The sequence below is a fragment of the Mya arenaria genome, chromosome 10, assembly GCF_026914265.1.
Source record: "Mya arenaria isolate MELC-2E11 chromosome 10, ASM2691426v1".
Classification (NCBI taxonomy): Eukaryota; Metazoa; Mollusca; class Bivalvia; order Myida; family Myidae; genus Mya; species Mya arenaria.
Window position 1 is genome coordinate 27,339,016 of NC_069131.1, and position 13,778 is coordinate 27,352,793.

The following is a 13,778-nucleotide window of genomic DNA, read 5'->3' on the forward strand; positions in this document are numbered from 1 at the left end:
GTTGTAATGGACAATAATAAAATTGGTCAGTTATTCATCATAGTTGGTCACCGCTCCTTAGCCCTATTCAGATAAAAATTGGTAAGTTATTCATCAGAGTTGGTCTCCGCTCCTTAGCCCTATTCAGATAAAAATTGGTCAGTTTTTCATCATAGTTGGTCTCCGCTCCTTAGCCTTATTCAGATAAAAATTGGTCAGTTATTCTTTATAGTTGGTAACCGCTGCTTAGCCCTATTCAGATTAAGAGGTCCATTGTCATTAGAAGAGAGCTGTCAACGTACTTCAAACAATTCAAGTTTATGTCCGCTTAGTTAATGCATTGTATGGACTGAGTGAAATGTGTTCGATGATCTGTTAACGATGTACATACTCTTAGCAAACGGATGTTCCAAACTTGAACTTAGAATGATATCTATCTAAACATCACTTTCATAGTTCATTGGCTTGCCTTGGAATATGTTTACAATTAAGTAGAACAACACAATAAACAAACTCGTTTTATAAAGATATGGAAAAACTTGTTTTATCAAAATATGAAATAATATCAGAAGAAACTAAACAAGAAAGTGTAGTGCAAACATAATTTACAAAAGTTTAAACTGTATAAAAAACGGAATGTAAATACGCAATAATTTAACATCCAATGAGTTTTCTTATATAGACAAAAATGCAGCATTGATCACTTACAAATTAGTCTCAAACTCTCATTTATAAAGCACTTACACTGTCAGTTGATTCTCATTTGAAGCTATGCTATAATAGTTCATACCACATATAAATCTGTGCCTTCAAGCAAAAATATATACATACATATATAGTAGTTTCAAGCTAACATAAGCAAAAATAACCTGATTTTCTAAATTAAATTATGAAGGGGCAGAAATTGCATTATATGCAAAATACAATTATCAGACTTGGTAAGGTTGATAAGGTTGAATGGACATGCAAAAACATAACAAAACATTCTAAATTGAATAATAATGGCCATAATTTGCATTAAATGCAAAGCTGAGTTGTCTCCCTTACATAATAACGTACACTGAAGAGTCGGGAGCTCTCGTCCAAAATTTCAATGCAATACCAGAATTTCTAAGACGAGTAACAAAGGGCCATAATTTGCATTACCTACAAAATAGAGTTATCTAACTTGATAAAGTAGGTCCAATTGTAGATTATCGTTGGATTAAGTCTCAATGCACTAGTCAGATTATTGCTGAGATTAACTTATCACATGCAAAAGTTTTACCATGGTGTGACGCCGGCGCCGACGCCAGGGTTAATAGTAAAGCTCTGCTTATTCTTCGAAAAGTCCAGCTTAATACTATGTAGAACAATATACAAGTACATTAATTTTAGTTGCAATGTAAGCTTTCGCAATGTAGATACTTTGTTCATTAAATGGATTCATAAGTTCCTAGAATATAATTTCTGCGTATTTCAAGTGTTAAAGGCCAAGATGACAAAATGTTGAGTGATCCGCCGACAACTGTTACTATGAAGGACCAGCCAAAATTATACTTGTTTTTTGAGTCACTTTTTCCGTCAAAATGTCCCACGTTCTTTTGAATGGCGTACAGGGTAATTCCCGCCAAACATAGGACGCCTGAAAAGAGAACGAGTATTATGACGTATCATCGATCGTAAGCATAATTCGTTACCATTTAAGATGGGATAAGATTATAAGTATCTGCCATGGCCGAGAGTGTAAGATACATTCATTCCGACCCGAGCCTAGGCTGTTTTGTGGAAACGATGTTTACCGAGTTTCCGAAAAATACCCTGCGCGAGGTTCGGGATGAACCTATCGTACACGAGCGGCTATGGTAAATGCTTTTACTCCCACCTCAGTTTTTACGAAATTTAGTAAAAAGTATTTTTTCTCTTGAACTTTTTTGTGCGTAGTAAAAATAAATACGTATGGATTTTTGATAATTCGTGGTTGTCATGGATATGCGTGCAGTGATTCAGCTTATGTTAATATTCAAATCGGTGTTTAAATGGTTCTGAGGAGAGTGAAGCATTATTTCTTGAAAGGTATATGAAAACTTTTATATGGTGACATTTGAAACGAGAAATAATTAATAAACATTCTAAATATTGCCACAATACAAGGTATCTATGATGCTACAGACGACCGTCTTTAACAAGGGAGGTAATTACAATGTGATGACAATAAAAAAAGGAGTTCCATACGGGTACTTGTTATATCTTTGTCCGTGAAAACAGCTGAACTAAAATATGCTTTCATATCAAACATAAACTAAATTAAATTTAAACTTGATAGCATGCATAAGCATATCAAAAAGCTACGAAAAATATAACTGTTGCTTAAAAACATGGAATATGATGAACGTAAAAAGGTGCATTTTAAAACAAAACTATAATAGTCATGCAGATTAAACAGGCAGAACATATATACAAACTATTGGATCTACAAGAGTTTGCAGTAAAACAAATTAAGAAAATGGTATGGACAATGAATAAAGCCAGGGCATACACACATTAATAATTTAAAACAGTAGTTGAAACTATTAATGAATTAATTGCGTGGTTGATGTCATTATCGGGATATGAACGCAATTGGGCTGGCTAAAGTGTTTACTATTGTATTGTACGTACCGGAAAAAATAATAAGCATACGGCAATCCGTATGCGGACAAGGTTTCGCCGACCATCGTTCTGTCTGATGTAGACAAGTAGGAGGACAATACTGACCAACGCACTGACCACTGGTATGATCTCCAATACCCTCACCGCCTGCATCCAGCCTTCAAAATCTGAACAAACAAACGGATACGCAATAAGCAGCAAGGTTTGACACGTTTGTTTAGACAAAAGTATGTGTGAAACAATACAAAATGAAGGGACAAGCCCTTTAGCCTGAAATGTAATTAAGATTCGGCTTATAGGCACCATGAACAAGTCCAAACAAAAACTAAACAAGAAACACAACGTTACAACATACACAAATCTCACAAAGAATATCAATATTGATGTGAGTATGAGTGGGCTTTCTATGACACGTATACAACTTAATGTTCTACATATACACAATGTGACATACCTTGCTGTTTGTAAAGTTCAAGGCATATCCATTTACCATCCGTATGAATCTCGTATCTGCAAATGTAATTCTAACTTAATCCTAATGCATCCGTTAATTCATTATTGTTAAGTTTAACAAGTAAAATACGATAAAGTTGAGCAAAGATACAGACTATGCGAATGTCCGTCGGACAGTCGGACATGTCCGGTATATTTCCATTTTGACCGGCGAAACTTTTGTTTTGGTCGGTCACAATGTCCGGTGAAAAAATACAGTCAGCACCGTTTAATTTTCGGAAAATTTACTTTCAGTTTCTAAATAAATGTTCAGAGTTATTTTTAACTATTATATCATGATTATTCAGCGTGTTAATCCGTGTATCACTATTTGTAAACCCCGTTTCGACATGTTTCCGTAAAAGCCGATAAAACGCGTAAGGTTCCGATTTCAGCTCGTACTCTAATACTTTTATTTTACGGAAATGTTCGGAAATTACAAAATTCCGTATGTATTTATTTTCGGCGAAGTGGTTCCCGGCAATCGTTTTAATTTAGATATGATGATTAATATACCGAGCTGACTTTCTTTCCGCTCTGTTTAACTTTGCCAATAACAAGAAATCTACTTTCGTTTTTGCATAAATGTTGTGCCTGAGTTTGACTTGTAGTACAATTCGTTACATTTTATAACCGTGCTGTATCTTTAAAGATGAATTAAAAGAGTAAGATCTAGCTGTTCCATGGGTAGACGAACCAGATATGAGTTTTTTTTGGGAGGCAAGGGAAGAAAAAAATTATGACATAAGATCCGAATATTGATTTTTTACATGATATTTAGCTTTTTTGTAATTTATTATAGAACTGTAAGACAAGTCTAACCAAAACTTATTTAAAACAGAGGCTTAAAATCAAGGTTTAAGCTGATGTAACCGAATACTGTTTGTAACATTGCGACAGGTTAAAATTTGTTGCGACAGGTAAACTTAAGGTGTTTACCTGTCGCAATGTCCTGTGAAGAAGAAAAAGTTTTCGCGTTGTCTGAAGATATTTAATTTATTTGTTGTTTTCTGTGTTCTTGAAATTTAGCATATAAATTTGCCTGCAGCCTGATACAATATAACCAATATTGACAATCGGAGCTTCGTATCTACTTGTATAACTATAACCAACTCATACTGATACAATACATGAACTGGAACTCAGTGTGTCAAACTAACTCATATTGATACAATACACATTAACTGCAACTCAGTGTGTCAAACTAACTCATATTGATACAATACATGAACTGCAACTCAGTGTGTCAAACTATCTCATATTGATACAATACATGAACTGCAACTCAGTGTGTCAAACTAACTCATATTGATGCAACACACATGAACTGCAACTCAGTGTGTCAAACTAACTCATATTGATACAACACACATGAACTGCAACTCAGTGTGTCAAACTAACTCATATTGATACAACACACATGAACTGTACATCAGTGTGTCAAACTAACTCATATGATACAACACACATGAACTGCAACTCAGTGTGTCAAAATAACTCATATTGATACAATACATGAACTGCAACTCAGTCTATCAAAATAACTCATATTAATACAATACACACAAACTGAAAGTCAGTGTGTCAAACTAACTCATATTGATACAACACACATGAACTGCAACTCAGTGTGTCAAACTAACTCCTACTGATACAATACATGAACTGCAACTAAGTGTGTCAAACTAACTCATATTGATGCAACACACATGAACTGCAACTCAGTGTGTCAAACTAACTCATATTGATACAACACACATGAACTGCAACTCAGTGTGTCAAACTAACTCATATTGATACAACACACATGAACTGCAACTCAGTGTGTCAAACTAACTCGTACTGATACAATACATGAACTGCAACTCAGTGTGTCAAACTAACTCGTACTGATACAATACACATGAACTGCAACTCAGTGTGTCAAACTAACTCGTACTGATACAATACACATGGACTGCAACTCAGTGTGTCAAACTAACTCGTACTGATACAATACATGAACTGCAACTCAGTGTGTCAAACTAACTCATACTGATACAACACATGAACTGCAACTCAGTGTGTCAAACTAACTCATATTGATACAACACATGAACTGGAACTCAGTGTGTCAAACTAACTCATATTGATACAATCCACATGGACTGTACCTCAGTATTTCAAACTTAATCATATTGATACAATACACATGAACTGCAACTCAGTGTGTCAAACTAACTCATATTGATACAATACATGAACTGCAACTCAGTGTGTCAAACTAACTCATATTGATACAATACACATGAACTGCAACTCAGTGTGTCAAACTAACTCATATTGATACAACACATGAACTGCAACTCAGTGTGTCAAACTAACTCATATTGATACAATACATGAACTGCAACTCAGTGTGTCAAACTAACTCATATTGATACAATACATGAACTGCAACTCAGTGTGTCAAACTAGCTCATATTGATACAATACACATGAACTGCAACTCAGTGTGTCAAACTAACTCATATTGATACAAAACACATGAACTGCAACTCAGTGTGAAAAACTAACTCATATTGATACAATACACATGAACTGCAACTCAGTGTGTCAAACTAACTCATATTGATACAATACACATGAACTGCAACTCAGTGTGTCAAACTAACACATACTGATACAATACACATGAACTGCAACTCAGTGTGTCAAACTAACTCGTACTGATACAATACATGAACTGCAACTCAGTGTGTCAAACTAACTCCTACTGATACAATACATGAACTGCAACTCAGTGTGTCAAACTAACTCGTACTGATACAATACACATGAACTGCAACTCAGTGTGTCAAACTAACTTGTACTGATACAATACACATGAACTGCAACTCAGTGTGTCAAACTAACTCGTACTGATACAATACACATGAACTGCAACTCAGTGTATCAAACTAACTCGTACTGATACAATACACATGAACTGCAACTCAGTGTGTCAAACTAACTCGTACTGATACAATACACATGAACTGCAACGCAATGTGTGAAACTAACTCGTACTGATACAATACACATGAACTGCAACTCAGTGTGTCAAACTAACTCGTACTGATACAATACACATGAACTGCAACTCAGTGTGTCAAACTAACTCATATTGATACAATACACATGAACTGCAACTCAGTGTGTCAAACTAACTCGTACTGATACAATACACATGAACTGCAACTCAGTGTGTCAAACTAACTCGTACTGATACAATACACATGAACTGCAACTCAGTGTGTCAAACTAACTCGTACTGATACAATACTTATTAGCTGCAACTCAGTGTGTCAAACTAACTCGTACTGATACCATACTTATAAACTAACTCGTACTGATGCAATACACATGAACTGCAACTCAGTGTGTCAAACTAACTCGTACTGATGCAATACACATGAACTGCAACTCAGTGTGTCAAACTAACTCGTACTGATACAATACACATGAACTGCAACTCAGTGTGTCAAACTAACTCGTACTGATACAATACACATGAACTGCAGCTCAGTGTGTCAAACTAACTCATACTGATACAATACACATTAACTGCAACTCAGTGTGTCAAACTAACTCATATTGATACAATACACATTAACTGCAACTCAGTATGTCAAATTAACTCGTACTGATACAATACACATTAACTGCAACTCAGTGTGTCAAACTAACTCATATTGATACAATACACATTAACTGCAACTCAGTGTGTCAAACTAACTCATATTGATACAATACATGAACTGCAACTCAGTGTGTCAAACTAACTCATATTGATACAATACATGAACTGCAACTCAGTGTGTCAAACTAGCACATACTGATACAACACACATGAACTGCAACTCAGAGTGTCAAACTAACTCGTACTGATACAACACACATGAACTGCAACTCAGTGTGTCAAACTAACTCATATTGATACAATACATGAACTGCAACTCAGTGTGTCAAACTAACTCATATTGATACAATACATGAACTGCAACTCAGTGTGTCAAACTAACTCATATTGATACAATACATGAACTGCAACTCAGTGTGTCAAACTAGCACATACTGATACAATACATATGAACTGCAACTCAGTGTGTCAAACTAACTCGTACTGATACAATACACATGAACTGCAACTCAGTGTGTCAAATTAACTCGTACTGATACAATACACATGAACTGCAACTCAGTGTGTCAAACTAACTCGTACTGATACAATACACATGGACTGCAACTCAGTGTGTCAAACTAACTCATATTGATACAATACACATGAACTGCAACTCAGTGTGTCAAACTAACTCATATTGATACAATACATGAACTGCAACTCAGTGTGTCAAACTAACTCGTACTGATACAATACTTATGAGCTGCAACTCAGTGTGTCAAACTAACTCGTACTGATACAATACTTATGAGCTGCAACTCAGTGTGTCAAACTAACTCATACTGATACAATACACATGAACTGCAACTCAGTGTGTCAAACTAACTCATATTGATACAATACATGAACTGCAACTCAGTGTGTCAAACTAACTTATATTGATACAATACATGAACTGCAACTCAGTGTGTCAAACTAACTCATATTGATACAATACACATGATGTGCAACTCAGTGTGTCAAACTAACTCATATTGATACAATACATGAACTGCAACTCAGTGTGTCAAACTAACTTATATTGATACAATACATGAACTGCAACTCAGTGTGTCAAACTAACTCATATCGATACAATACATGAACTGCAACTCAGTGTGTCAAACTAACTCATATTGATACAATACATGAACTGCAACTCAGTGTGTCAAACTAACTCATATTGATGCAAAACACATGAACTGCAACTCAGTGTGTCAAACTAACTCATATTGATACAACACACATGATGTGCAACTCAGTGTGTCAAACTAACTCCTACTGATACAATACATGAACTGCAACTCAGTGTGTCAAACTAACTCATATTGATACAATACATGAACTGCAACTCAGTGTGTCAAACTAACTCATATTGATACAATACATGAACTGCAACTCAGTGTGTCAAACTAACTCATATTGATACAATACATGAACTGCAACTCAGTGTGTCAAACTAACTCATATTGATACAATACATGAACTGCAACTCAGTGTGTCAAACTAACTCATATCGATACAATACATGAACTGCAACTCAGTGTGTCAAACTAACTCATATTGATACAATACATGAACTGCAACTCAGTGTGTCAAACTAACTCATATTGATGCAAAACACATGAACTGCAACTCAGTGTGTCAAACTAACTCATATTGATACGATACACATGAACTGCAACTTAGTGTGTCAAACTAACTCATATTGATACAATACACATGAACTGCAACTCAGTGTGTCAAACTAGCACATACTGATACAATACATATGAACTGCAACTCAGTGTGTCAAACTAACTCGTACTGATACCATACACATGAACTGCAACTCAGTGTGTCAAATTAACTCGTACTGATACAATACACATGAACTGCAACTCAGTGTGTCAAACTAACTCGTACTGATACAATACACATGAACTGCAACTCAGTGTGTCAAACTAACTCATATTGATACAATACATGAACTGCAACTCAGTGTGTCAAACTAACTCGTACTGATACCATACACATGAACTGCGACTCAGTGTGTCAAACTAACTCGTACTGATACCATACACATGAACTGCGACTCAGTGTGTCAAACTAACTCGTACTGATACCATACACATGAACTGCAACTCAGTGTGTCAAACTAACTCGTACTGATACAATACTTATTAGCTGCAACTCAGTGTGTCAAACTAGCACATACTGATACAATACATATGAACTGCAACTCAGTGTGTCAAACTAACTCGTACTGATACAATACACATGAACTGCAACTCAGTGTGTCAAATTAACTCGGACTGATACAATACACATGAACTCAGTGTGTCAAACTAACTCATATTGATACAATACATGAACTGCAACTCAGTGTGTCAAACTAACTCATATTGATACAATACATGAACTGCAACTCAGTGTGTCAAACTAACTCATATTGATACAATACATGAACTGCAACTCAGTGTGTCAAACTAACTCATATCGATACAATACATGAACTGCAACTCAGTGTGTCAAACTAACTCATATTGATGCAAAACACATGAACTGCAACTCAGTGTGTCAAACTAACTCATATTGATACAATACACATGAACTGCAACTTAGTGTGTCAAACTAACTCATATTGATACAATACACATGAACTGCAACTCATTGTGTCAAACTAGCACATACTGATACAATACTTATGAACTGCAACTCAGTGTGTCAAACTAACTCGTACTGATACCATACACATGAACTGCGACTCAGTGTGTCAAACTAACTCGTACTGATACCATACACATGAACTGCGACTCAGTGTGTCAAACTAACTCGTACTGATACCATACACATGAACTGCAACTCAGTGTGTCAAACTAACTCGTACTGATACCATACACATGAACTGCGACTCAGTGTGTCAAACTAACTCGTACTGATACAATACACATGAACTGCAACTCAGTGTGTCAAACTAACTCGTACTGATACAATACACATGAGCTGCAACTCAGTGTGTCAAACTAACTCGTACTGATACCATACTTATGAGCTGCAACTCAGTGTGTCAAACTAACTCGTACTGATACAATACTTATGAGCTGCAACTCAGTGTGTCAAACTAACTCATATTGATACCATACTTATGAGCTGCAACTCAGTGTGTCAAACTAACTCGTACTGATACAATACTTATGAGCTGCAACTCAGTGTGTCAAACTAACTCATATTGATACCATACACATGAACTGCAACTCAGTGTGTCAAACTAACTCGTACTGATACCATACACATGAACTGCAACTCAGTGTGTCAAACTAACTCGTACTGATACAATACACATGAACTGCAACTCAGTGTGTCAAACTAACTCGTACTGATACAATACACATGAACTGCAACTCAGTGTGTCAAACTAACTCGTACTGATACCATACACATGAACTGCAACTCAGTGTGTCAAACTAACTCGTACTGATACCATACACATGAACTGCAACTCAGTGTGTCAAACTAACTCGTACTGATACAATACACATGAACTGCAACTCAGTGTGTCAAACTAACTCGTACTGATACAATACTTATGAATTACAACTCAGTTAGTCAAACTTACGGATATATTAAAAAAAACACACATGAATTGCAAATCAACATGTGAACTGCAACTCAGTGTGTCAAACTTACGGATATTATACATTGCACAGTAACTGCAAATCAACGTGACAACCTAACTGATATCATTAGACTACACATGAACTGCAACTCAGCGTGTAAATTTTGATACACTGCAAGTAGGTATGTCAAACAAACTGATATTGGTACACCTATCAAGAACTGCAACTGGCTGGAAATATATTTTATAATCTTGTCAACGTAACGAGATACCTGCAGTACGTCCACAGTCCTTGGTGGAAACTTAGACGGGACAGCCAGTAGGAGGTGGCCAGCCCCAGGACACAACACACCACCCCGGCAACACTGATCAATACAGACACCTTGACCGGCAACTTCTGCATGCTGACCTAGGAGAGTGCGAACATTTAAAGCTGCACTCTCACAGATTGAACGTTTTGACATTTTTTAATTTTTTTTGTCTTGGAACGAGCCAATTTTGTGAAAATGCATGGAAACCAGTTATATAAGACTGCTGACAAAACATTACATCACGGATTTTTATATTCAAGTTCAAGAATTGATGTTTTATGCATTTTTTTAAACCATTTAAGCCACAGAACATTAATTTTCGAACGGAAATATGAAAATCTGCGATCTAATCTTTTGTCAACAATCTTTTACCATTGGTTTGCAGATATTTACGCAAAAAATTGCTCTTTTCAAGACAAAAATTAAAAAGGTGTAAAAACGGTAAATCTGTGAGAGTGCAGCTTTAAGTTCAAATAAGATCACGTGTATGTTCAGATGACAAGGCAGCACTAGCTAAGAGCGTGTTTTATAATTCCAAAGTTATATAGCCAACACACAGATTTCGATTAGCCATTTTATGTGCAATAACTGGCGAATTGTTGAGGGGTCACCCATTTCTTCGTTAAATGCTTTTCAGTAGCAAAATAAATTTGTCAAAATAAAAAATATAAAAAATAGCCACGTCTAGATTGCAATAACATACACTACTGTATTCAGGTATTCGACTCCCCCCCCCCCCCACACACATCATTTTTTTATAAAAGCCAAAGTGACGTTAAAAACTTAATACTTCTTTAATAAATACTGCAAAGCGATCATTCAATGTGTATCCTACATCAATATAAATATAGACTATACAGAAAATAGTACACTACCTTTTCAAATACCCTTCACTTATATATAAATGTAGTTTAAATGTGTCTGTATGTTTCGTGTTTCAGCAAGCATATCGTCCTACCATGTGAAGAGAAAATCACGACGTATTAATCTTTTTTCTTATTGCTCCGTAATCCACCATATTTTGTGTATTTCAAATGTCATAATAAGTAATAAACACTATTAAAACACTTACAAGTATATCAATTGCATTCGTGTACTACTATAAGCACTCATCTAGCTATTTTCAAAATGTATGTTCATAAATAGTCACGGATGTCATAATCAGCTGATCAATATTTTCGTATTCTAGTATCACTTCAAACACAGTATCCTGATTGTTCGTATACTTCTAATCATTGAGTGCATTTTTAAACGAAATATACGAAATTATGCATTTGCACAAGTTGTTAAGTTGTTGTGGTTACAATGTGACCTGAGTCACAGGTGAATATTCTACCGAGTTTTAACACAGTATGGTTATACTTCATGTAAATATCGATTACACCACCTTAAACTAAGCTGCGCTACTCTGCTTGAACTGTTTATTAAGTATTGGGTAATTAGTGTGGTATTTCTACATAACATGTCGAGGGGTGAAAGCGAAACGGTTCTATCGTCTTCTTTATTCAATGTCACTGAGGACCTTTTCGCATTCACCCCTTTAAAGTGGCACTCTTATTCAAAATCAATACATACACATATGTTACAAACACCATTTTTGAGTGATAAAGCTTTTACTTCTTACTCAATAATATATTTATGGAAAACATGTATTACTGATAACAAGATTGTACCCGTGTATTTAATTGCAGAAAGCGCAAAAATATTAAATGGTTGGTGAATGCTAAAATGATTATATACCGTGATCGACTATAGTCTCATAAGGTAGAAATAATGTAATTTATGCAAATTTCTTTCAAATTGAACTCGGTACCCTTCATAAGAACCATTGTTTATGACGTTTATTCATCCTTTTTGGAATATTAAAACAATAAAATTAATTGTGGTAAATCTTATATGGGAGTAAGAGTGCATCTTCAATTCAGGTTATTTGACGATGACATTAGCAAACATCATAGATTATAATTCAAGAATAAGTAGTCATTATGCTCAACAATACTGTTGATATAAAAACGAGGCGCTGACAACATAATGCACCAGTCAGTTGTACCCCCCCCCCCCCCAGGTCCGGGGGGTATTTCGGGGATAGCCGGGGAAATGGGCCGTGTTTTTACCTTTCAGGTGGCTCCGCAGTGCCATGAGAATGCGGTGGTTTTGACTTTGCTTTAAATATAGCGGGTAACGGGCCTTACCTAGGGTCCCTGGGGTGCGGTGACATTTGGCGGGGATTTTACCATTTGTTCTTCCCCGCAGGGCGGGGATTTTAGCCGGGGTAGGCTGGACCGAAAGTCAAAGTCCCCGGACAAGGTTACAATTGGCTGGTGCATAAGAAAAACAGATTAATAGATTGGGCATTATTTTTTTACGATTTACATGATGGAAATAGAGCTCTATATACACTGAGAGTAAATTAAAAAGAAAGAGCACGCCATTCAAACTCAATAGTTCAGGAATTGTTCCTTTCATATGGTTACGCATACATTTTTCTTTATAAATATCATCACTAAAAAGTGGAAATAAAGCGTTTATAAAAGAGTGTTGAATCAGGGCGCTACACTTACTTATTTGTCAGGTTACCGACAGAATCACCCACGTTTTCATGATTTTAAATGTTTAAAGAGCCATATAATTTCCGGGGTCACATCTGATGAATAATGGCGGAGGTGTTCTGATTTAGTTATGGTTTGCATCTGAACGGTAACGTTGTCGATTTTAATCGGACTTTATTTGAACCTCACAGAATCTGAACACAGACGTAATTATATATTGACAAGCTTTATTCTTGATCCTGGAACGTTCGCAGGTGTATCAAACAACCGCGTATTTTTAAAACATTCCGTTACTTATTTTAGAGGCAGTATGTTTACTTTATTGTGTAAGCCTTTTCGTTGACCTACCCTAAAAAACACGGCCCTGTGTCAACCTGGAATACATTTTATTGACCAAGCAACGTGATAATGAATATTTAAGCATTTCTGGTATTTGTTGTTGGCATCTGCAATGTTAGGTGTTTCTCGTTGAATGCGTGGTTACAATTGACTGGTGCATTAGACTTCATTGGATCACAATAGTTTTATTTGTGTTC

General features: G+C 35.8%; 1 protein-coding gene across 1 annotated transcript; it reads right to left on the bottom strand.

Moving 5' to 3' along the window:
- Positions 1-484: 484 nt before the first annotated feature.
- Positions 485-12,071, bottom strand: LOC128204541 (uncharacterized). Its single transcript, XM_052905953.1, has 5 exons — positions 11,766-12,071; positions 10,655-10,786; positions 3,070-3,120; positions 2,620-2,768; positions 485-1,603 (listed from the first exon to the last, which is right to left on the bottom strand). The coding sequence occupies exons 1-5, from the start codon at positions 11,804-11,806 to the stop codon at positions 1,395-1,397; spliced, it is 582 nt and encodes a 193-aa protein (XP_052761913.1). The 5' UTR covers positions 11,807-12,071; the 3' UTR covers positions 485-1,394.
- Between the last annotated feature and the right edge of the window lie 1,707 nt (positions 12,072-13,778).